We start from the raw sequence: 26,754 nt of genomic DNA on the forward strand, positions 1-26,754 counted from the left end.
CACTAAAACCATTTGTTTTTCTTTTTTCGGTGACAAAACAACGAAGATATGTTTCCAAACATTTATTTACAAATTCAGTTTGACCATCTGTTTGGGGGTGATAAGACGAACTCATGTTGAGAGATATTCCTGCTTGGTGGTAGAATTCTTTCCAAAAATTGCCTTTAAATTTTGTGTCTCTATCACTCACAATAACCTTGGGAAAACCAAAGGTACATTTTGATAACTTGGCGTAAAATTGATTCTTCTCTAATACAGAAAGTACTTCCTCTAGATGCTTGAGGTGCTCCTTCCACGTTTTACTATAAACGAGAATATCGTCGAAGAAGACTAATACAAATTTTCGCAAGTATGGATGGAAGAGTTCGTTCATGGTTGCCTGGAAGGTGGCTGGCACATTTGTTAAACCAAATGGCATTACCTTAAACTCATAGTGCCCTTCGTGAGTTATGAATGCAGTGTTTTCAATGTCTTCTAATCTCACTCGAATTTGATAGTACCCTGATCTCAAATCTAATTTTGAGAAATATTTTGCGCCATGGAGTTCATCTAGCATCTCATCAATGAATGGAATAGGAAATTTGTGTTTAATAGTAATTTTGTTTAATCCTCTGTAATCTATACACAACTGGAAAGATCCATCCTTCTTCTTGACTAATACTACTGGTGCAGCGTATGGGCTTCTACTTTGCGTTTGAGCCAAGTATACGACCACAGTGTATAAAACCTTGTTTATATATATCAACCCACGTATGTATCGATGCAATGCATCACTTCATTTGACTGTTTGACTGGGGACATGATGCTTGTCGGCGAGGGGACAATAACTTTTTAACAGCGTGTGCGTACTTGCTCGTTGGCTTTCAGAACAATGGAAACGATCTGCAATATGTGGACTATGCAGATTTGCTCGTCGACTGTTGGAACAATGACCACAGTGTATCCATCCTGCAGTAGGGGAGGGGGGTGGGGGCACAACGGACTATATGCGGAACAATCGATGTGTATGCCACGGTAGCGGAGGCCGGGTTGTGGGTAGCGGAACAAATGCGAGGATGAGGTGAGGGAAAGGCTGTGACTGCAAAACGATGGGTACGCAGGGACAGAGGACGGGGTAACAGCACAGGCGGGGGATTGGTAGCTTTGATACCACTCGAACAAGAAATTTTTTTTCACTTATATTCGCCAACGAAGTACACATTTGTATGTAAAACAATATATTTTATTATTCAATATTCGATGATGGTTTACAAGTCCTTGGGCATTTCTCCTTTATAGGAGTTGACTGGCCACAGGGGTTAAAGAACTTGTCTTTTGACATAAGTGCCCTTTCATAATTAATGGGCACTAAATTAATTAATCTATTTCATTATTAATATTTATTTATTATTATTTTATTATTTGCTTATTCTTTATTTAATTAAGATAATATATATCAGTGTTGCGAAATTTTCGCTGAAACGATTAAATCAGTTGATTAAATCGACGATTTTTTCATTTTGAAAAAATCGCGATTCTTTGGGAAAAAATCTTGATTTTGTATTTTTTTTTTTAAATTTTTAAATTTTGCTGATTTATTGCCGATTTTTATCGATTTTATCATGATTTTTACGATTTTTTCCGATTTCAGACCCTCGCCAATTTAATCCCGATCGCGATGTTCACAATATCTATGATTTCAGACCCTCGCCAATTTAATCCCGATCGCGATGTTCGCAATATATATATATATATATATATATATATATATATATATATATATATATATAGATATATATATAAGTTATGAATAAAAAGATTCATAACAAATTTTCATTGACGACAACTATGCCTAAGAACAATGCTAGGGTGCAGGTCAGAGGTAACAACATTGGCAATGCTCTCCAAACAAAACAGAGAACCATGAGCTTAAACCAAGCCTGGGCTGAACTTGAGTCAGATGTGAAGATTTTGTTGAGGTTTGCTGAACTTTTAACCTTAAGGTTCATGTTTGGCGAACCCTGGGAGATTGATGAGCGGTGCACAAAATACTTGTCTTTGATATGCGTGCAAGCGACCCAGGACACAAGAAAGCTTGAAAATCAAATAATATGAGACATTCATATAGCAATCTAAGGTGATTTTTTGCCTAGGGTTTCATAAGGCACTAGGGGTTCTACAATTTATTATTATTATTATTTTATATTCTTTCTCTGAACAATAGTTAATTCAATATAGATAAGTTATTCTTCAATGAACAATAGCAGTTTCTCCACAATACAGTAGATTGAACAGAGCAATGTATGAATTCAAACCTCAAATCAACCAATACAATAAGCCCAACAGTATAGCGTATCATTCATCAAATCCATACAACAATATGGCACAATGTTATAGATGCACACACAATATGTTCCACGTTTGATGGAGATAGATATAACCGAATTAACAACAAATTGATACCTTAACCAGAGATTCTAGGTGCTAAAACCCTAGAAAAAATCATGTCTGCTCAAGTATCCAAGTTTTGCCTTAGGTGCGTCCTCTGTTTGTGCCTGGTCCATCCAACAATCTTGAACCTCTTTTAGGAACCCATTATACACTGCTATAAAATCCACATTTGTTACAAGAGTCCACAAAGTTGTCTCAGAAGATTAATTTGATTTACGCAATTGCTTGGGTAACCATTTTAATCACTGCGGGAGTCATAGAACTGCTTTAAGGGCTTCATAATGGACATATAAAGGTGGTAAACTCACAAGAATCCTTGTGTCCGCTGGGAATTGGGATTTGACCCTTGCTTGCTTCGGGATACTCTTTTCTCAGCAGTAATGCTTATGTTGGTGACAATGCAACTCATATAATCTTAGAGTAGATATGTTACAAAACTTCACTATTGCTTGTCTTTAAATAGACTTGTTTGACCTTTGGAACCTTCAAGTGCTGCCCTTAGAGAGGGTTCGATGGCTTTGATGACCTACCTTAGATGAACTTGGCAGGGGCCTCAGAGTTTGAGTTGTGTTTAGGAAACCTTGGTTGCTTTAGGAAGAATTATTATCAAGCTTTAGGGAAGAACTTCGAAGATCTGGCTTAGTGATTTCAATTACCATAGAGATCTTGATCAACATGGCCTCAAAGACCCTTGGTCATGGAAATTCGATCTGTTTCCAGTGGCAACTGGTCTAGCCTTAGTTAAGAATTGTCCAACTTCTAGTGTCTTGATTTTTCTTGCCCATATGCTTCCATAGATCTTATTTTCTGCTCCTTGTGTAGAGAAATTCTTGTGCTAGAACAAGATCAAAAATATAAAATGATGAAAATAAATTTATCAACTAGGGTCGAATATTTCACCACCGAAATTGATAGGAGAAAAGGGGTCTTAAAACCCTTAGAGCCTCAGGTTCAAAGAAAAACAGAGATAAATGATACAATCAATGATGATCCAAATGAATTCAACCTTCTTGTATTTATAGATTTCCTTGAGGGGATTTTCTCCTTAATTGATTAAGTGAAATTCACATCAAATCCCACTTTTGGGTTTGTTTGCCCAACTGCCCCAAAACTTCCCCACACATTGGGTATTTTGGGGTTTTTCGCTTTATCAAGGGCTATAGCCTATGGGGATCGATTGGCTACTTTGTCTTTTGAGCAATTAATTTCTCGCCGACATTACATTCCGCCTCACAGTAGCGAAATTATGAAAGAGGAAAGAGAGACGAACATGTACTTTAAGTGATCGAAAATCAAAGTAAAGGCACTTAGGTCCATCCCATTGTGTAAATGTACTATCTCTCTCCCTCCGCTGAACTATTGAAGAACATATAAGAAGAATTAATCAAGGGTCTCCCCACATTGGGGTTTGTCCCTGGCTAGCGCAACATTTTGTGTCCTCTTGTCTTGGCTTGTCTTCTACGATTTATGTTTATGTTCTATCTGTAGTTTACTTTAATGCTGATGTGATTGCTAATCTGGAAAAGATATTGAGCTAACTGTCAAAATTGAATTAAATTGCTCTAAGCATAGACCATACCTAAACTTAATAGACATGAAGAACATTTCTTCCATAATTCATTATACATTACAAGGGCTAAGATATAAATTATGGATTCCGACCATAGCTACAAAATTCAACACTGCTTACTGGAACCAGGAGTCTAACATCCACACTGCTAAAAATAGTGCCTGCTAATTATAGGCATGCAACACTGACCTAAGCATAGACCATCTGTAGTTTACTTTAATGCTGATGTGATTGCTAATCTGGAAAAGATATTGAGCTAACTGTCAAAATTGAATTAAATTGCTCTAAGCATAGACCATACCTAAACTTAACAGACATGAAGAACATTTCTTACATAGTTCATTATACATTACAAGGGCTAAGATATAAATTATGGATTCCGACCATAGCTACAAAATTCAACACTGCTTACTGGAACCAGGAGTCTAACATCCACACTGCTAAAAATAGTGCCTGCTAATTATAGGCATGCAACACTGACCTAAGCATAGACCATCTGTAGTTTACTTTAATGCTGATGTGATTGCTAATCTGAAAAAGTTATTGAGCTAACTGTCAAAATTGAATTAAATTGCTCTAAGCATAGACCATACCTAAACTTAACAGACATGAAGAACATTTCTTACATAATTCATTATACATTGCAAGGACTAAGATATAAATTATGGATTCCGACCATAGCTACAAAATTCAACACTGCTTACTGGAACCAGGAGTCTAACATCCACACTGCTAAAAATAGTGCCTGCTAATTATAGGCATGCAACACTGACCTAAGCAAAAGTTGGGAAAAGAGAGGTAAAGGCAGAGGGATCAATCATCATACAATTATTAAGAATATTTGGAAATGATTATTAGTTTGGACTCTGGAGAGGACCAAGTTTTTCACCTTTCCACTGGATTTCCAATCTGTGCATAGATGAGAGAATTTGGATTTGAATTTCAAGGAAGATTCTTCAATAATTGTATTTTCTGGCCTACTGATGTCTACTTGCTATTATATGCTAGTGTGATTCTCTTCATTGATTATTTTTGGAATTGAACAGACTACTGGAATGAGTGTTATTGCGGAGAAGCTCAACTTTTTCCGTTTTATTTCACATTTCCGCTCTGTGCATAGAGGAGCATATTTTACAGAGATGCGGACTACTTTAGTTCGTAAGCTGCTTCCAGAGTAAGCCTGTGTGTTCTTTGGTTAATGAGCACTGTATCAAGTGAATGTTTTGGTGTACTTTTGACTGTATATGAAATGTTTGACTATCCTTTGTGCTTAACATTGCAGGTCATGGGGTTTTCTTTGTCCCGTCCATACACCAGATGGAACACCTTGTGGATTGCTACTCCATATGACAGCTCAATGTCGTTAAGTACCAGCCTGTTGTATAACAATGATTTGTCTTCATCTAAAAGATTATTTTATGCACATTGTGCTCAAGTTGTTGATTCAATCTTTAGACTTCTCTTTCTTTCCTGTGAAATCCATCTTGCGCTGATCCAAATCCAGCTTTATTTGCATAGAATGGTAGTACCCAAGTAAAATGGACAATCAAAAGAGAATTTAAACGGTCATTGGTAAATACAATGAGAAGTTCACAGACGGTGTGCTGAGGTTTATAATTTTGTTTACTGCAAATTACATTCATTTCTAAGTTGTGTGAGTTGTGTAAACGGGGGGCAACATGCTCTCCTTCTGTAATTTAAACATTGAAGATATTAATTGATGGAACGTGTTTTTAGTATAAAGCAGGTCACTGCTCTTACATTAAACTCTATAGTTGATTGACCTTAAGTTGCATTATCTAGCCAGTGTAGCTAAAATACTACTTTTTAAAAAATTGCTATACTGAATTATTTGGGACATTTGCAGGAATCACCTCGGACATTGATTCAGAGGGAAATATTAAACAGCCCTTAAAAATATTGAAAGCAATCACAAATGTCTTGATAGATTTTGGAATGACTCCTGTGTTGCCAAGGTTGGAACATGCTGGCCCACCAGAAGTTTTGAGTGTTCTCTTGGATGGTCGGATAATTGGGCATATTACTTCCTTGAAAATTTCAGAAGCTGTTGAACATCTGCGGAGTTTGAAGCTTGCTAAAGCATCAGGGGTATGTTTCTTACATGACTTTAATGATATTTCAGATTGGTACCATTCAGGTAGAATGTATTCTGACTCATTGCTTGTATGTTACATTTATCTAAACCAGATTCCAGAGGATCTCGAGGTGGGATATATTCCATGCACATTTGCTGGTGCATATCCTGGACTATATCTTTTCACAACACCTTCAAGATTTGTCAGACCGGTGAAAAACATTCAAAACTGCAGCAAGGACCATCGTAACATAGAACTTATTGGCCCATTTGAGCAGGTACCTATGCCCATTCTTTGGCTTGAGGAATTTGGTCTTTTAATGAGATAAACTGCGACAACTGTGACATGGGATTGTAAAAAAGCATTCAGAGGAAGAATCATGACCAAAACAGACACCAAAATTGAGCTGCCAAGCGAATGAATCTTCAGGCAAACTTTAGCTAGACTAAATAGCATGTGAATGATGGTTCCAACATGACAAAGTGCCTTTCAAAAAGCTTAAAACCAAGTTAAATTTAATTGGAATATGTCCTTGTATGTGGAGTTATGAGATGAATGAGAAGAAAACTTGTAATGCTAGCAAATTTACTTGAATTGTACTAATTCAGTTACCAGTGTTTGAAAGAAATTGTACTTTGAACGCCAGAACTACAAAGAGAGTGAATTCTTATAGTAAAATACTCTTGATCTATGGTTACCAAAAGATTTTGGTTTGATCTTTAATACTCAGAGTTGCAAGAGTACAAAGTTTGAAGTAGGTAGGAACACATCAACACGTTCAAGGGTCTTCAGGGATTGGAATAATCATGCCAAGTTTTTGTCGATTTCCTCAGTCTCAAACTGTATGTTGATTTTCTAGTTAGAAGGAGACGAGAACAATTTTCAATCTAATAACTACTTCCAATGATACAATTTTGAATTTTTTAGAGTATTCCAATCATTAGGCAAGTACATTTGAAAATTTCAACCATTAACTTCAATAGAGCAATAGAGGTCATAGTGAAAACAATGAAACAAGAGACACCAAAATTTCTTGCGATAAAACCCCACTTGGGGGAGAACCCGGTAATCTTTCCTATGAGAGAGAGAGCAATTCATCCAAATTGTACATCAGAATATTCCAGTCAAAGGTCAACCATTGACCACATTAAATGCCAAGTCATTTAGAGTCAAAGGCGAGAGAGAGAGTCAATGATCTGCTCACTGGTCAACCATTGACCACATTAAATGCCAAGTCAAGTTGAGTCAAAGGAGAGAGAGAGTCAACGATCTGCTCACATGTCAAGACTTGTCAAAGGGCCAAAATTTGGTCCTGTAATTCCTCGGAGAATTTTTGTCAAACGGCAGGGTTTGACCTGCGGTCAACCCGTGCTCAACGCCCAGAAACTGGACCAGAACTCGGTCAACAGAACATTCAAAGATCTTGAGAATATTTGGCCTCCAAGACAGTTAAAGATTTGGTCAAGCCACAACAGAATAGTCCAAGTCAATGCTGGTCAAATCAAGTGCAAAAAAGTGAAACATCGCTTGTCAACATATGTCTTATTCTTCCCTCTCGTGTGAGTAGAATGCTTGAGAACAGAGCCTAATTGATGCTTGATTGAATGCCAAATGAAGTGGGTCGAATCCCACTATATACTTGTTCTAATGGAGGGTTTTTTTACCAAGGGTCAAAGCTCTTCAAGAGGTGGGGCCGACCTGTTAAAATAGGCCTGACTTGTACAAAAGTATGACAATAATTTCTCCTTTGACTTTGATGATAAAAATAGTGACCGCAACTACCATTTTCCAACACTCCCTCTTAACTAGGGAGGTATTTTTCATTCTCTTCATCAGATGTACAGATCTCATCATAAGGAAAGGTTGATAGCATCAAGCTCATCCCACAAGCCAAAGCTAATGGCCAAACTCTCCAATCATATGAAATGGTTTCTCGGTCAAGCATAATGACCCAAGATAGTAATCAAAGTCAATCTTTCTGACCATAACAATGGCCTCTCATTCAAACCTAGTGACCTAAGAGAGTACACAGGGTCCATCTCCCCGACCATGAACAAAGGTCTCTCGGTTCATGACTTAAGGGAGGAATCCCTATTTCAATATCAAACTCCCTGACTACATAGTCTCTCAGTCAAACACAATGACTTAAGGGAGATAACTCAAAATCAGTGTCCTCAACCAAATGTACTAGTCTCTCATTCAAACACAATGACCTAAGGGAGCACTCCATGCCTCAGAACTAACCTCGTCAACCATAATGGTTTCTCAGTCAAAGTCAATGACCCAAGGGAGTAATCAGAACAATCTTCCCAACCATACACCATGGTTTCTTAACCAAGTCCAAGGAAGATTCATGATGCTATATAATCAATGCTCTCTTTCTCTAAAAGGAATTCTCATCCACTCCAAGCTTTTCACGAAAGTAGGCAAACTTCATTTGGGATAGTGGCTTTGTCAAAACATCAACAACGTACTAATCAATATACATGTATTCTAGCCTCACGACTCTTATTTAGACAACATCCTAGATATAGTGACACTTGATCTCAATGTCCTTCGACCTATTGTGAAAAAGCAAATTCTTAGAAAGATTCACACAACTTTGATTGTCACAATGTATCATGGTTGATTCCAACACCTGTTCAAACAAATCAGTAAACAACTTTCGAAGTCAAACTGTTACACAACAGGTTGAACAATCAAATGTATACTCAACTTCAGCTGTGTTAAGTGCAACAAAGGTTTGCATCATACTCATCCATGATATCTAGGCTAAAACAACATCCAAAAGTGCTCTTCCTGTCTTCAGAATATCCAGCGCAATCAGAATTAGTAAATCCATGCAGCAAATAGTTTAATGAGCCAATTAATAGGATCCAACAAGTCAGAATCAAAGTCTCACAACTTCTTCAAATTTGTTATCATTAGAGTGTTTATGGACTCGCAGACCATCATGCCGAATTTCACTAATATTTTTGTCACCCGATGTTGGAAATTTAAGGATCTTTGGCTGACGTGTATACTTTCATGTGTCGAAGGACAAGAGGAACAAGTTGGAAGCTTCTAGAAAGAAAGGTACGTTTGTTAGATATTTTGAAAATTCTAAAGCCTATAGAATATATGTGCTTGGTCAAAGGAATATAGAATTTAGCATAGATGTGACTTTCGATGAAGATGTTTCCCTTGGGAAAGTAAGGGACACACCTCTTCCTCCTTCCAATGTTGAGAAGAAGGATGATGACATGGGTCTACTAGAAGGTCTTCCGGTGCCTGAGCCAAAGAATGATGTTGCTAAAGATCCTTTATAACCCATGGACCCCTTGGATTCCCCTCCAAGTGATTGTCTTGCCAGGAAGAGACGTCTGTGGCTTCGTGACTCCTTGCAGGCCCCTGAAAGACACACTGCTGCTAGAAGAATATTTAGAGAAAGTAAGAAGCCATGCCAATACTAGGGTCATGTTGTAGCTATGAGCTCCATCATATACATTGAAACTCCCACCTTTGAACAAGCAGTAAAAGAACAGGTATGGAAAGATGCTACGGTAGAGGAATATGAGTCTATAATGAGGAATGATGTATGGGAAATAGTTCTGAGGCCTGAAGGGAAGTCTGTTGTGACTTCTAAATGGTTGGATAAGATTAAGCATGGTGTAGATGGAAGTATTGAGAAATATAAGGTGAGGTTTGTGGCTATAGGTTTCTCCCAGAAAGAGGGAGAAGCTTATAATGACATTTTTGCACCCATTTCTTACTATATTACTATTCGATCTATTGTGGCTCTTGTTGCTAGCCAGGGATGGACACTTCACCAAATGGATGTGAAGATTGCATTTCAACATGGCATTCTATAGGAAGAAGTATATGTTGAGCAACCACAGGGCTTTGAAGTGTATGGCATGGAATCATGTTTGTAGCCGAAGACAACACTCTATGGATTGAAGCAAGCCCCTAGGGCTTGGTATGCTCGCATTTATAACTACCTGATGAAGCTTGGATTCACAAGAAGCAATGCCAAATCGAACCTCTACTTCAAAGTTGTCCAAGGTATGCCCCTCATTTTAGTTTTATATGTTGATGACTTATTCTTGACAGGTGGTGAGCCTCTGATTCTCGAGTGTGTGAAAATTCCTACACTGGAATTCCTATTGCAACAATTGATGTTATTACTCCTATTTTTTAAATTCCTTTAAACAAATTACTTGTAGTTTCCTACGACAAATATCGTAATACATACATTACAGCCTTCATTTAATTAAATATTATTCAGAAACAAGAGACTGAGCAAGAAAGAAAATACAAAACAATTGGCACCGTTATTTTTGGACAAATGTCCCCAAAAAAACCCAATGCGGGAAAACCGGTGCATCAAATCTGAGGTTTTATTATTATGCAGGAGAAAATCTGAGTACAATTCTTGGATGCTCAACTAGCAATCCGATACAGAGAGAAATTGGACAAAATGAATAGTGAAATGATCTCACCTTGTCACTGGGAAAATCTGAGACTAATCACACCGAACTGGAGCGTCTGCGTAGAACTGTGTCACTCCCACGCAGTTCCAGCGTCACACTTGCTGGGTATCACATTGCTCCTTCTCCGGACCCTCTATTGGCTCTAAAATTCGAATATCTCCATCCCAGTCTCACACCTCTGCTCTCGGCTACTCAAACTCAATTTCCTCAGCAGGAATTCGATTTCTCTCTAAGGCTTGCGTTGCCACTGTGTCAGCTTTGCATGGGCCAGTGTCTGGCTCTCTCTAGACGTTGTTCTACCCTCTCTCTGCCTCGTACTCTCCGTCCCAGGAAAACTTCTTTCGGATACTCACTGCCCCTCATTGCAAGAAATTTCCTCTATCATAATTTCCTTCTGAGAACTACTCACTTCAGAAGTTCGATCTCTTGATTTCTTGGTGTGTTTTCCAAATGACCCTCAAGCTCCCTTAAATAATCTTCTCGTCGACATTCAACGGCCTTGATTAAAAGCTAATCAATGGCTCAGATCATTTTAGCTTGATCCTCGTCTTCTTCTAGAAGTTACACCCACAATTAGATTAATACCCATTAAAAAATATTAATTATTTTAATAAAATCGTTTTTGGGTGGAATTTTCCAAAATGTTTTTCGGGTTCTTTGGAATACATCTCCCCAAGCCTCCCTGTAAAATTTGAGGCCTAGAGCACACCCGATGCTACCCCAAATCAACACTCCCTCTTAGCGAGGAATGTGCTCTAGCAATATACGCTGTTGCATACTTCTCTGACTCTGAAGCATCGTCCTCTGCGCTGCTGCATACTTCTCTGACTCTGAAGCATCGTCCTTTACGCTGCTGATATCTGACATGCTGTCCACCAACTACTATGGTGTTGTTAACACTGCCACAGTCAACATTACATCCGTACTACAGCTCCCTCTCAAGTGCTGCATCTGTGTTGCTGCTAGCACTGCCACTGCCAATTTCTACTGCACTAGAAACTGTTGCTTCTACTCCATCAACAACGGAAAAACATCCAAAAATACTGTACTAACTGTGTTTAGTATGACACTATGTGAATGCTGGAGCCTGGCTGCTGATAGTCTCTGCGCTGACCCTCTTAATCTACTCTGCGTCGCTGTTGACCTCTGCTCTATGCTATCTTCACTGCTGCCAACTCTTCTCTGCGCTATTCAGTCTCTTGCGCTCCTAGCCACTGCAACTGTCTCTCTGACACTCCTCGGCACCATCCGACACTAGTCCATCTTGCTACTGCAAAGCTGGGCTCCTGTAGCAAGGTATTGATCTAATAAGTGGACTCCTCAAGGATCCTGCCGATCTGTAGCTCTTTCAAACTACAACTCCAAATTAATCCACCTCCCTCCTGGAGGTATCTCAGTTGTCATGGAGAACTCCTCCTCTTCGATCTTCGTGGGCGCAACGTTCGGATCGTGTTTCTCATCCTTGTCCTTCTTGAGAGGACATTGAGTCGCATAGTGACCCATTTCACTACACCTAAAACACTTGATCTTCAAGACGTTCCTCTTACGTCTCCGCTACTCCTGCTGTCCCTTCGATGCAAGGGCTGCATTATCCTCCTCCTCCTTGGGCTTCGATCCACTGTTGCTGCTTCTTTCAAGTTTGACCTTAACTAAATCTCTCCTTAGCTCCTCTTATTTTAGAGCTGCCCACATCTCATCCCAATTTGGCAATGCTGCTCTGCCCAGGATACTCTAGACAAAGTCTTGCCACTCATCTGAGACATAATTGAGGGCCAGTCTAACCAACTCTGAATTCTGAGGTGTATGTCCCACAACAGACAACTCGTCACGAGTTTCCTTCAGATTTGTGAGGAATGGATCCACATGCTCCCTCTTCTGCATCTAAGCAGATCTCAGCTTCTGCTCCAAGTACATCTTCCGCTCCTCAAAAGATCCTCCCTGATATAGCGTGGCCAAGGCATCCCACATCTCCTTGGCAGTCCCTCTACTAGTGACATGACACACTACACGATCCTTTACTCCATCAAGGATCCTCCTCTTGGCCTTTCTGATTTGAACTTCTTCAATGGATCTGCATCAGCAGGGATAAATACCATGCTGTTGACGTATGTCTTACGAGCATGCTCATCTAGAAGGAATAGCATTCTTGCCTTCTAGATGACATAGTTGGATGCTCCATCCAACTTGTCCTAATCCCTCAAAGCCACTGGTTACCATTTCTGTCAAAAATAGAAATTCGAATGTCCTCCTCTCTCGTCTGTGCTGCTGCTGGGCTAGCATATGCACTCCCTGCTGGAACTAGTAAAATTGCTTCCCTTGTTGTTGCTTAGCTCTAGAGAATTCAAGTTCCTTGGATAGGAATTCTCTGAGGAAGAAATTACCTCCGCCGTGTTTCTTCTCATTCTTTTGAAGATCTTCTACCCAGAAAATTGCCTGTAGAAAAATCTGCGTCCCACCAACTCTCCTCACTTTGAGGCTTCAATGCTACTCCCTCTGCCATGACAAAAATTTGAACTGGAAGTCCTCTTCGTCAACTCACTCGGAGAGAGATTGCCTCAAAATTTCAGCGCTCCGGCTAAGAACTGTGCAAACCCTCTGAGGTTTCGAACTGCTGCCTCCTGCAGCTTTTCGATTTCCCTCTTCTTCTCAGCACTGGATCTACCGACATTTCTCTTCTTGCTTCACCTGCAGCTCTGATACCATGTGAAAATTCCTACAACAAAATGCCTATTGCAGCCACTGATGATGTTACTCCTATTTGTTAAATTCCTTTAAACAAATTACTTGCAGTTTCCTATGGAAAATATCGTAATACATACACTGCAACCTTCACTTAATTAAATATTATGCGGAAACAAGAGACTGAGCAAGAAAAATAATACAACACAATTGGCACCGTTATTTTTGGACAAATGTCCCTGGAAAAACCCAATGCGGGAAAGCCGGTGCAACAGATTTGAGGGTTTTATTATTTTCCAAGAGAAAATATGAGTACAATTCCTAGATGCTCAATTAGCAATCCGATATAGAGAGAAACTGGACAAAATGAATGGTGAAATGATCTCACCCTGTCACTGGGAAAATCTAAGACTGATCACGCTGAATTGGAGCATTTGCACATAACTGTGTCACTCCCACGCAGTTGCTGCATCACCCCTGCTGGGTATCACGCCGCTCCTTCTCCGAACCCTCTGCTGGCTAGAAAATTTGAATATCTACCTCTTGATCTCACACCCTGGCCCCCGGCTATTGAAACTCGATTTCCTTAGTAGGAATTCGATTTCCCTCTAAGGCCTATGCTGCCACTGCGTCAGCTCTGCGTGGGCCAACCTCTGCCTCTCTCTGGACGTCGTTCTGCCCTCTCTTTGCCTTGTACTCTCTGGCCCAGGAAAACTTCCTTCTTAGGGATACTCACTGTAAGAAATCTCCTCGATCAGAATTTCCTCCTGAGAACTTCTCATTTTAGAAATTCGATCTCTTGATCTCTCGCTGTGTTTTCTAAATGACCCTCAAGCTCCCTTAAATACTCTTCTCATTGACATTCAACGGCCTAGATTAAAAGCTAATCAATGGCTAAGATCATTTTAGCTTGATCTTCGTCTTCTTCTAGAAGTTACACCCACAATTAGATTAATACCCATTAATATTTTTAATTTCCTAAGTTTAAACTTAGGGTCCCATTAAAAAATATTAATTATTTTAATAAAATCATTTATGGGTGGAATTTTTCGAAAACGCTTTCTGGGTTATTTGGAATACATGTGCCCAAGCCTCCCTGCAAAATTTGAGACATAGAGCACAGCCGATGCTACCCCAAATCAATAGAGTGTAAGAAGGATTTGTCTTCTGAATTTGATATGAAAGACCTTGGATTAATGCACTATTTCTTGGGTTTAGTGGTGTGGTAGAGACATGGTGAGATTTTCTTTCGCACGGGAAATATGTTGTGAAATTGCTAGAAAGATTTGGAATGGTAGAATGCAAGTCCATGGCCACACCAATGGAAATGAACTTGAAGAAGTTATGTGGAGGCGTAGATCAACTTGATCTCGCAAATCCCTCTGAATATTGACAAATGATTGGGGCACTGATGTTTGTTGTGAACCCTCGACCTGACATATGTTTTGTAGTTAACACTTTGAGTCAGTTTACGACCGAGCCTCTACATGCACACTGGGTCGCCGCTAAACATGTGCTGAGATACGTACATGGGACTATTAATCTTGGATTGAGATATACTGTTGGGGATGTGAGACTACATGGATACACTGATGCTGACTGGGTTGAAAATGTTACTGACAGGAAGAGGGCTTCAAGATGCTGTTTTAGCTTGGGATTTGCAATGATATCTGGGATGAGCATGAAGCAGAACTTCGTTGCCATTAGCATGAATGAGGCATTGTATATTGCTGCTATGGTTACCTGCGAGGCAGTACGGTTGAGGAAGCTCTTTGGAGAGCTTTTTGAGTAGGTTCTGGATACGACAATGATATATTGCGACAACAAGAGTGGCATTCGACTGACAGAGAATCCCGTGTTCCACAAGTCCAAGCACATTGAGATTAGATACCACTACATCCGAGATATGGTACAGAGAGGAGTAGTGGGACTCCATCACATTTTCACTGATTTGTAGATAGCAGATATTCCTAGCAAGGCTTTGTCGAAAGGAAAGCCTTTGGTCTTTAGAGAGCAGTTTGGACCGATGGAAGGGGTCACGACTGATCAAGGACACTAAGCTCTGCTCTTCCACCTTGTTTGAGCTCCCAGGGATAGGAATGAAGCTGATGAACTCCTGGGGTTGAGGGATCTCATTGACAATATAATACATGTAATCTTTATCTCTCATGGTAAGTGGTATCCTACCTATTTCATAGTAAGATTCTCCCCTATTGCCGAGTATACCAAGTATGCATCCTACCCACAAGCTGGGCTTGTTGGGATTGCCACCCATCAAGCCAATGGGTGAGGAAACTTGGATGTGTGTGTGATCCTTACCTATGGTAGGTGTTATTGTTAATTTTAGATAACAAGGGTATGTTCTATGCTTAAGAGCAATTTTACTTCAATTTTCTTATTAGCTCAATATCGATATCCAGTTTAGCAATCACATCAACATGATGGTAAAATGCAAATAGAACATAAATGATAACAGTAGAAGACAAGCCAAGACAAGAGGACACAAGATATGGCACCAACCAGGGACAAACCTAATTGTGGGGAAACTGTTAAAATTGGCAACTAGGGCCAAACTCCATGATCCAGGTGGATGTTGGTGGCCACCCACCTATCCCACTTGGACCCCCACAACTGTCTCTTTTAGTTTTTTAGTTTCCATAATTGTAGCCCAATTTACTATTTTTAGCAGTTTTTCGGGTCCTGAACTTCTGGAGCCGTTTTGAGGCCCTAAACGACGTTTTTTGGGAAATCTAGGAGCAACATGGGTCCATGGACCGATGTTGCTCTTCGCAAAGTTGTAGTGCTCGGATAAATCTTTTTAACGAGCTATTGTACGCGTCAAACGAAGATCGGGTGCCAAAGTTATGACCTTGGGAAGTTGATGTACCAACTTACCCAAAACGAGGCCCACAATTTGGCGTTTCATCTTCTAGGGTTAGGTTTTGGGATGTTAAGGGTTTTCCATTGTTTCTCAACAATAAATAGGCCTTCGAGCCTCATTATAATAGAGTCCAGAGACATGTAGCCACTACATCTCTTCTCAAAGATAAAGCTACCATCGCCCTAGCTGATTTATTTCCATTTCTGTTTGTAAGCATATTTCAGTATTTTACATTAATGAAATGAAGTATTATTTCCGTTGCATATATGTATTTATGGTTATCTCTGTAATTTGTTGCGTTCTTATTTAAATCCGGATTACTCCATGTGGGTCATCTTATTTATGGTAGCTGATATTTTTCCTAGATTCCTCTTGTCGAGAGGTGTAGGATTGATCTAAAGATCATCCGATTCTGACAAGTATTTATGGAGATATGAATTTATTTGTATTTACTTGACAAATTGTCAAGATTGGCCAACAACTAAATGTGTGGCATGTTAGTGTCGGTCTTTCCAGCCTTCCTCTAGTGATCAAATATGCTCTTACAAAGTGGTCTCAGAGTTTCCAAGTCAAATTTTGTCATTTCAGTGAGTCTTCAAGCAAAATTTGGTCACTAGGCATTAGGTCTAGGGTTTGCTTTCACTCCTTCTAGAATTGCCCAAATGCCAGTCCATGTCACCATTCAGCTGAGTTTATCATCATTCATAGGGTTTTCATTATCATGTCAGTGTCTAATGAGTCATTTTACACCTTGTTCATGCTTCAGTTGCGCCTAGGCAGGGTCATTTCCCTCTCCTAGGGTTTTGAAAGCTAATTTCTCTTGGACGGTCAAATCATCGGCAAAACTTGTATCCTGATGTTCATACACCTTCCCCTATCCTTAAAGTACCTTATCAAATGCTTCCCATCCCTTAGATCCGCCAAATTCCTTATTTTTGCACAAACCCTAGTTTCTAGCTACAACCTGGCAATTTTCTAGGTTGGGCCTGTGTTTTGCCCTTTTGGACCCTTTCCCCTCGCTCAATCTCTGAGATTCCACTTTCCCCTGCTTCCTAACATCCCTCCCCACTCCCAAAAATTTCCCCAAGAATTTAGAAGCCCCTTATCCCCTTCATTTCGCTTCATTTCGACAAAATTCCTTGTTTCACACATCGGGGCAAGTTTTACTCAAATGATGTTTCAGAGCAATCAAAGATGAATTTTGCAAAACTGAGAGAGGTTTTTGTCCACAACATGCCAAAGCAGAAAAACTTCCTTCACTTTTTGCACAGGTGTCATGGTTTTAGAGAAATGTCAAAATTACAATCGCTGGATCCAAGGAGGTTGGCCAAGGCACTAAAACGACGGAAAAGGCCCGATCCACTCCAAATATTGGTCAAAGCCTCTTTGACTGAGCATGGTACTTGATTGGGGACTCCCAGCCCAAATTTCAAGAAATTTGGAGAAAATTTTGTCATTTGTGAATTTTTTGTGCCATAAACAGGGTTTTCCGCTTGACAGGTCTCACCCCCCGTGCGACCCTTTCATTTGGCAACTCCGTTCCGGGAAAACTCAACATTTCTGGATTTGTCATGAAAAGTTACACATGCTCACCCATTGCCAAGAGATTTTATGAAGTTTTGGGCCTCCAGAAAGTGAAAAAAAAGCAAAAAATGACTTTCTGCCACATTTTTGACACACAGAAAGCAGTCTTGGGAGATTGCAATTTTGGAGGGGAAAATGACAACCAAATTCAGAAATTCCAGTTGGGTTGGAAAGTAGACTCACAGAGCTTTCCAACAAGCCTACTCTTGCCTCATTTGGACACCTAGACGTGCCCCAAAAGTGCTCTCAAAGGCGCGCGACCCATTAGGCAATTTTCACAATTTTTCACTTACAGCTCATGGATTCGCCCAGCTTTTACTAGTTTTGACTTTTGATGGGATTTTTCACCCTCTTTGATGTAATTAATGTGTTTTTATGTTGACATGACACTTATTTACCTATTCTAGAAGATTCATTCATGAAATAACAAACATTTAATGAATGAATTGGTTTCCTAGCTTATAGAGGCAAGTTGTTTTGACTGCCTAGATTTTAGTGCTCAGTTTAGAATTGGTTGAAACAACTCCTAGAAGGATGAGCTCGACCCCTAGAGGCAAGGAAAGATGTTAGATTGCCTATATTATGTACTTTCTTGGTCATTTTCATGGTTGGACTCTTGAGGGAGAAGCTCTTATTGTATTATTCACTGTATCTCTGCAATTTTTGGCAAAGGAAGACCAGGGTTTTGCAGTCCTTTTTGGGATTCTTGTGGTCACATGATTGATGGTGTGTTTCTCTTTGTACTTGTAAGTGTGTTATGTGAATCATTTCCTTACTTTTTCTTCTGCAAATTAGGCAAATGAAGTGTTAAAGTAGAATTCATGATTGTCATGCTCTGCTTTTAAGTTTGCTTAATATCAATGTTTTCAACTGTTTAAGGAGAATTCAAAGTTATTGTTTGCTCTCCTTAGCTCCTCACCTGTCTTTCTCATCCATTCACCTCTATCAAAGGCATCAATACTGTCTCCTACCTCGCCCCAAAGAACCCCCTGCAGAAACTGTGTCTAATCCACGCACCCAAAATTGCCATTTCCTCAAATTTTCACCAAAAACCCTAAAAATCCCAAATCAACCCTTTTGATCAGTTTACTAGCCTAAAATCAGTGTTACCCTATTGGTTATCTCGCCCATTGAAGATTTTGACCGAGATAGACCGGAGAGAACTCTCTCCTGCCCCGTAGGGCTAGCTACGAGGCTAAGTGGTTTGATGTTGCCTTGAGGTTTACCTTTCTAAGCCTGAGGTGAAATTTCAAGCGCTAACATATTGGCCACTCTGCTGGGGAGAACAAACTTGTTTGTGGGTTGATGTGTTTGTTTCATAAGTCTTAGACGGACCCTGAAGTTACGCCAGGTAGCCTTCGAAACGCTTTTGCTTTGCATTAGCGGAAGTAGATAAACGCTGCTTCAGTCAATGTCCGTGAGCTTGTGAATACAGCACTTCATTTGCATTTTACCCCACTACATGTATCAAGTTCAGATCTGATTGTTGATAGTGGACAACGATTAGACACTTGAAAGGCTGAAATCATTCACTTGGCGACTCTAAATCATTTTCGAGATCAGATCCAAAGACTCCACTGGAGGATGATCCCGACCAACAAAAACATGAAAGGACAATATGAACATATCAGGTACTCAAGTTGGAATTTCATCCAAGACATTTTGTTCTTTGTCATAAATTATTTCTTCTCTTTTCCCAAGAATGTCAAGAAGGCTTTGCAAAGTATACCATGCTTGAGAAAAGATCCTTGCCTGCAGTTGATTCTTTCCCTTTGAAGATTGTGAATACCAAAGATTTGCATGCTTTTAAGCTTGATCAAGATCCTTTTTCTGAATTTTGTGATGAACCTATACCTGCTGTACATACCCCTACCCCTTGTAAAATTCCAGATCGGTATAAACCTCTTGTTTTACCTCCTGTTCTTCATACTTTCCCCAAAAACTATGATCTATACTTGCCGAGGTTTGACGGTGAATGTAAGAATATCAACGCTGAGCAACATGTGCAGAATGTTGAGAATTTTCTAGATCTTTTTGAAGTTGATGAAGAAGATGTTAGTATAAGGCTTTTTGCTCTTTCTTTGCAAGCCAAAGTGAAGAGTTGGTTCAAAGCCCTGCCTGATGCAAGCATTTCAGATTTCCAGCAGTTTGTCAAAGTTTTTCTCAACAGGTGGATGATCGGACAGAACTTTTTCTTGATTGTAGAAGAGTATAACCAGCTGAAAAGATTGCCAGGGGAGACAGTACAACAGTTTTCAACCAGATTTAACCAAGTTTATTATTCGATGCCAGTTGATATTAGACCTTCTCCTAGATCTGCTCTCTTGCACTATCCGGGTGCCTTTGATCCGGAGATGGAGTTTCAGTTGAGAGAAAGGGATATTGCAACACTTCACGAGATGCAAAACAGTGCAGTAAATGTAGAAGCTCATCTGCTGATCCGACGGGCAAGGTTGAAAGAAGAAGAGATGAAAAACATAGATCCGGCCGAATCAAAATCTCTAGAGGTGAAGTTTGACATTTTGGTAAGTGCAGTAGAAAAGATGATGGACAAGATCAACGCAAGAAATGCTTATGATGTTCAAGCCCATGGCTCGCTGATTGAAGAAGAACAAGTTGCTGATCCAAAACATTTTGTTTCTTACCCTAGTTGTCATAGATCTGATAATGATTGTTTTGTAGATCACCTTGGAGAAGAGAGATCTGTTGATATGACCTGCATGCTTGATGATATGTTTTATACCGATGATTTGCCTCAGTATGATCAGTATGATGATGATTATGTTCTCCAAACAAAAGCTAATCTTACAGACAAACCAACAGTTAGTTTGTGGGTGGAGGAAGTTCATTTTCAGCAGCTCGAATATAATGTTCAGCCATCACATATCAGCTATGACAGTGACGAGGAAAGTGCAGCAAAGTTTGAAGTAAGTGAAGGATCTTTGCCTTTTTGTTTGATTCATTTCAGTTCATCAGAGATAACTACCATGCAATCAGAAATCAAATGTCAACAAGTATTGATTTGAATCATCTTGAGAGCAATGGAAATTTTGTTCAAAACTTCTCATATGCAGATTTGCAACCCCCGAAAGCCATTGATTTTCAAGTTGCAGATGAAGACTTGGAAGTGCACACACATGATTTAATGATTCAAGGTGACTCCGTACCATTCTGTTTTGAATCATTTCATTTTTTGAAGGGTAGATTGCATAGTAGATCTTCAAATGAATAGCCTATAATAAATCAGCAATCTCTCAGTGTAAATATTGAGGATGAGACAGATAACAAAATTCTTGAGCAGCCTGTAGCATCAGATTTGCAGCCCCCAAATGCCATTGGTTGTCAAGTTGCAGATGAAGGCATGGAAGCTGACATATTTGATCAAATGATACAAGAAGGTTCCCTACCATTCTGTTTTGAATCATTTCAGTATTTGAAAGGAAATTTGCATAGTCCATCTTCAGTGAAGAATGAGCAGCATGTAGGCAATCATGTAATCACAATGGAACCAATAGAAATGGGATTGCAGCAGTCTTTTCCAGTTTTTCATGATCCAATAGCTGATGTTTTGGATGAGGTTTGCAGTCAAAGTTTTTCTCCATTGACTACATGTGAGCTTGAAACGTGTATTGATACAAATTTGATCCGGCAGCCAGTTTCTTTCTTATTTTCAGCAGAGGTCTCGTCACAAGGCTTAGATCAAAGTTTGCATTCATGGTATGAGGAGAAGAGAAATCCATTGGATGAGCTCAGTTCCAGTGTGCATGAACTTCAAGATCCTTATGCAATGTTTTTGGAGGTGGATAGAGAATTCATATCATTCAACGAATCTGTTTCTAAGTTATCATGGGAATTGCCTTTCAGTAGTTCTCTCTTGTTGTTCATAAGCGAGAACTTGTGGAGAATTCAAGCAGCAGACAAAATACTTACTTGGTTGCATTGGTTGTTTCATTTCACTTGATCCGGTGATGAATGAAAGTGTTAGAGTAGGTTTTGATGAATAAGCTCCACTTTGAGCATCATTTCTAGTTTGTCGGTTGTGTTTAAGTATTGAGTCAGTTTTTAGTTGAGTGAGAGTCAATTTGTGTTTTCAAGTCATCAGTTTTTAGTCATGCATTTCAGCTTGAGTTTTTGACTCCATTGCCCAATGGTTGAAAGCACTGGTCTGCTCTCCCGGAGGTCTGCGGTTCTTGGCACCTCCAAGGAGCTACCATCCCCATTGGAGCCAATGTTAGTGTCAGTCTTTCCAGCGTTCCTCCAGTGATCAAATATGCTCTTACAAAGTGGTCTCAGAGTTTCCAAGTCAAATTTTGTCATTTCAGTGAGTCTTCAAGCAAAATTTGGTCACTAGGCATTAGGTCTAGGGTTTGCTTTCACTCCTTCTAGAATTGCCCAAATGCCAGTCCATATCACCATTCAGCTGAGTTTATCATCATTCATAGGGTTTTCATTATCATGTCAGTGTCTAATGAGTCATTTTACACCTTGTTCATGCTTCAGTTGCGCCTAGGCAGGGTCATTTCCCTCTCCTAGGGTTTTGAAAGCTAATTTCTCTTGGACGGTCAAATCATCGGCAAAACTTGTATCCTGATGTTCATACACCTTCCCCTATTCTTAAAGTACCTTATCAAATGCTTCCCATCCCTTAGATTCGCCAAATTCCTTATTTTTTGCACAAACCCTAGTTTCTAGCTACAACCTGGCAATTTTCTAGGTTGGGCTGTGTTTTGCCCTTTTGGACCCCTTCCCCTCGCTCAATCTCTGAGATTCCACTTTCCCTTGCTTCCTAACATCCCTCCCCACTCCCAAAAATTTCCCCAAGAATTTAGAAGCCCCTTATCCCCTTCATTTCGCTTAATTTCGACAAAATTCCTTGTTTCACACATCGGGGCAAGTTTCACTCAAATGATGTTTCAGAACAATCAAAGATGAATTTTGAAAAACTGAGAGAGTTTTTGTCCACAACATGCCAAAGAAGAAAAACCTCCTTCACTTTTTGCACAGGTGTCATGGTTTTAGAGAAATGTCAAAATTACAATCGTCGGATCCAAGGAGGTTGGCCAAGGCACTAAAACGACGGAAAAGGCCCGATCCACTCCAAATTTTGGTCAAAGCCTCTTTGACTGAGCATGGTACTTGATTGGGGACTCCCAGCCCAAATTTCAAGAAATTTGGAGAAAATTTTGTCATTTGTGAATTTTTTGTGCCATAAACAGGTTTTTCCGCTTGACGGGTCTCACCCCCCGCGCGACCCTTTCATTTGGCAACTCCGTTCTGGGAAAACTCAGCATTTCTGGATTTGTCATGAAAAGTTACACATGCTCACCCATTGCCAAGAGATTTTATGAAGTTTTGGGCCTCCAGAAAGTCAAAAAACAAGCAAAAAATGACTTTCTGCCACATTTTTGACACACAGAAAGCAGTCTTGGGAGATTGCAATTTTGGAGGGGCAAATGACAACCAAATTCAGAAATTCCAGTTGGGTTGGAAAGTAGACTCACAGACCTTTCCAACAAGCCTACTCTTGCCTCATTTGGACACCTGGAAGTGCCCCAAAAGTGCTCTCAAAGGCGCGCGACCCGTCAGGATTTGGCGCGCGACCCATCAGGCAATTTTCACAATTTTTCACTTACAGCTCATGGATTCGCCCAGCTTTTACTAGTTTTGACTTTTGATGGGATTTTTCACCCTCTTTGATGTAATTAATGTATTTTTATGTTGACATGACACTTATTTACCTATTATAGAAGATTCATTCATGAAATAGCAAACATTTAATGAATGAATTGGTTTCCTAGCTTATAGAGGCAAGTTGTTTTGACTGCCTAGATTTTAGTGCTCAGTTTAGAATTGGTTGAAACAGCTCCTAGAAGGATGAGCTCGACCCCTAGAGGCAAGGAAAGATGTTAGATTGCCTATATTATGTACTTTCTTGGTCATTTTCATGGTTGGACTCTTGAGGGAGAAGCTCTTATTGTATTATTCACTGTATCTCTGCAATTTTTGGCAAAGGAAGACCAGGGTTTTGCAGTCCTTTTTGGGATTCTTGTGGTCACATGATTGATGGTGTGTTTCTCTTTGTCTTTGTAAGTGTGTTATGTGAATCATTTCCTTATTTTTCCTTCTGCAAATTAGGCAAATGAAGTGTTAAAGTAGAATTCATGACTGTCATGCTCTGCTTTTAAGTTTGCTTAATATCAATGTTTTCAACTGTTTAAGGAGAATTCAAAGTTATTGTTTGCTCTCCTTAGCTCCTCACCTGTCTTTCTCATCCATTCACCTCTATCAAAGGCATCAATACTGTCTCCTACCTCGCCCCAAAGAACCCCCTGCAGAAACTGTGTCCAATCCCCGCACCCAAAATTGCCATTTCCTCAATTTTTCACCAAAAACCCTAAAAATCCCAAATCAACCCTTTTGATCAGTTTACTAGCCTAAAATCAGTGTTACCCTATTGGTTATCTCGCCCATTGAAGATTTTGACCGAGATAGACCGGAGAGAGCCCTCTCCTGCCCCGTAGGGCTAGCTACGAGGCTAAGTGGTTTGATGTTGCCTTGAGGTTTACCTTTCTCAGCCTGAGGTGAAATTTCAGGCGCTAACATGGCACACATGCTCAACAAATCATACAAGTATAGGTGAGGTTGATTCATTATCAACTCATCTCATCTCACTCATTCTTCTCCCTCTCTCCTTAGCTTTGGGTTACAGAAGGAGTAGCTCACACGTGGGAAGGAAGACGCAGAAAGGATGCAGAAACTGCAGGTCATCTCTTTGACCAACGTTGACCATTCAGGAGTACGGTTTTGGTGTCGCTGCATCTCCTATGCAGGTCGCAGATTTTGGCACGCAAACTGAGGCAATCTCACCTCTGGTTTGACCACTGTTGACTGCCCTAGTTTGGGGCAGCAGGGTGACTTCAGTCAACAGTAGTTTGACTGTGTTTTTGGGGCTGTTTATGGGCTGCTTCTTTAGGGTGTTTGAGGACTAGATGATCGGGAAATTGACCAAGAATACTGGAGGTCAATTTCATCTTGTTTGACTAAGTTTGATTTTGCTCATCTAGGGTTTGCTGCTGCTGATATAAAATTACAGAATTCTGATTTTGTACTATTTCTCTCTACTGAACTACTGAAGATAAAAGAAGATTTGATCAAAGGGTTTCCCCGCATTGGGGTTTGTCTCTGTCTAGTCGCCACATATTGTGTCTCTTGTCTTGGCTTGTTTTCTATCGATTGTTTAATGTTCTATCTGCACTTTACTTAATGTATATGTGATTGCTAATCAATGGCTAATAAGAAGAAAAGAAGTAAACTGCTCTAAGCATAGAACATACCATAATTTAACAGAAAGCCTTGATCATTCTTCGTATAATTATTCAAAAGTTTAGCACAGAGAGAGAGTACAATATACAATTTTCACTTGCCCAATCAAAGTGAAATCTGACCAGTCAAACAATAGTAACAAAATGCCCTAACCAGAAAGTCAACGCTAGATAATAGAGCAGATTTTGACCTCCAAAACCGCTCGGTCAAACTCGGTCAAATCGGCCTCCAACAACTAGTCAAATAAGCCTAAAAACAGTTCGAAAAAGTCTAGTGAAATCCGGTCAACAAAAGTCAACGCTGCAGAGAACCCTTTTGCAGGGAACGCTGGTCAAACAATGGTCGAACAAACTCGATTTCTGTGCCCAAAAATGCGGCCTACCCAAACAGAGATCCCCCACACAAAATCACAGTCAAAACAGGTCAACGCTGGTCAACACAAATCAAAACAACCCTTCCGCAATTTCGGTCAACGCAGGAACAAAAAACCCTTCTCTTCTTCACACATGTGGATAGCTGCCTTTGAAATTCGTACACAATCAACGAAGGAGAGAGAATAATGAGTGAGATGAGATGATAAAATGAGGAGAAGGCTCCTTGTATTTATATGTAACGTTGTGGGCTTGAGGGTGCAAATTAGATGGTTGGCTGACCTTGACAATTTGTCCATAATCTAAATAACTTCATAATTCCATTTGTACATGTCAGAATGGGATGATCTTTAGATCAATCCTACACCTCTCAAAGAGAGGAATCTAATAAAAATATCAGCTACCACATATGAGCTATCCAAGGTGCAGTTTGGCCCTAGTTGCCAAATTTAACACTCCCTTTCAACTAGGGAGAACTTCACCTTCCAAACTGTCTGACAATCTATACCATCCCTGTCTCTGCTCCGCTGAACCATGCAGAAAGAGGAAATGATCGAGAATTTATCATACCATTCTCCACTGACCCGAATTCAGTCTCCAATAATAGAGAGTGTGTCATACCACTCTTAACTGACCCAAAGTTAGTTTCCATTAATCCTAGATCAATATCAAACATCCTAGCATAGGGAGTACGGTAGTACACGATGCGTCCATCGGTAGTAGTATGGTTGCTATCCTGATTTCCCTACTCATTGGCCAGATGAGAGGTAATTCCCATGAGTCCTAGATTGCATGGGTAGGATGTGCCGACAGGAAAAGGTGAATAACTCATCCTGCTCATATGGCATAGGAGAAGGTGAGCCAATGATCTATGCATATCTCAACATGGGGTATCACAGGGGAAGGTGAACCACTCACCCTATACATCGCGCACCACTAGGGGAAGGTGAGCCACTCACCCTATGGCTGCTCATCGCTCCAAGAAGTACCCCAGGCCCCTTAAAGCTCCCAGAGCTCAACATCCATCTCATACTGGACCCTCATAAGAGGGTCTCTCCACGACTTCAAGTCGTTCACGAAAGATTAAGAATTTGATCTTCCCCAGGGAGTTCGTAAGAATATCGACGATCTGATCATCATTCCCAATGTGTTGGAGCCTTATTGTTCCCCGTTGTACCATATCCCAGATAAAGTGGTACCTGATATCAATATGCTTGGAGTGGTCATGAAATACAATATTCTCAGAAAGACGAATCCCACTCTGGTTGTCACAGAAGATCACAGTGGTATCCAGCACATGTCCAAACAGCTCACTAAAGAGTTTCTTCAACCAAACAACTTCACAGGA

General features: G+C 40.1%; 1 protein-coding gene across 1 annotated transcript in view; it reads left to right on the plus strand.

Annotated features, from left to right (window-relative positions):
• NRPA2 (nuclear RNA polymerase A2) overlaps positions 1-26,754 on the plus strand; it is a 345,762-nt gene that overhangs the window by 155,423 nt on the left and 163,585 nt on the right. Inside the window, exons 15-18 of the mRNA XM_089405878.1 lie at positions 5,047-5,174; positions 5,283-5,362; positions 5,868-6,109; positions 6,209-6,373. Of these exons, the coding sequence (XP_089262004.1) occupies positions 5,047-5,174; positions 5,283-5,362; positions 5,868-6,109; positions 6,209-6,373 (615 nt within the window). The remainder of the gene's footprint in view (positions 1-5,046; positions 5,175-5,282; positions 5,363-5,867; positions 6,110-6,208; positions 6,374-26,754) is intronic.

The sequence above is a fragment of the Pinus tabuliformis genome, chromosome 2_2 (genome assembly GCF_031772625.1).
Source record: "Pinus tabuliformis cultivar Carrire ecotype Pingquan chromosome 2_2, CPIR1, whole genome shotgun sequence".
Classification (NCBI taxonomy): domain Eukaryota; kingdom Viridiplantae; phylum Streptophyta; class Pinopsida; order Pinales; family Pinaceae; genus Pinus; species Pinus tabuliformis.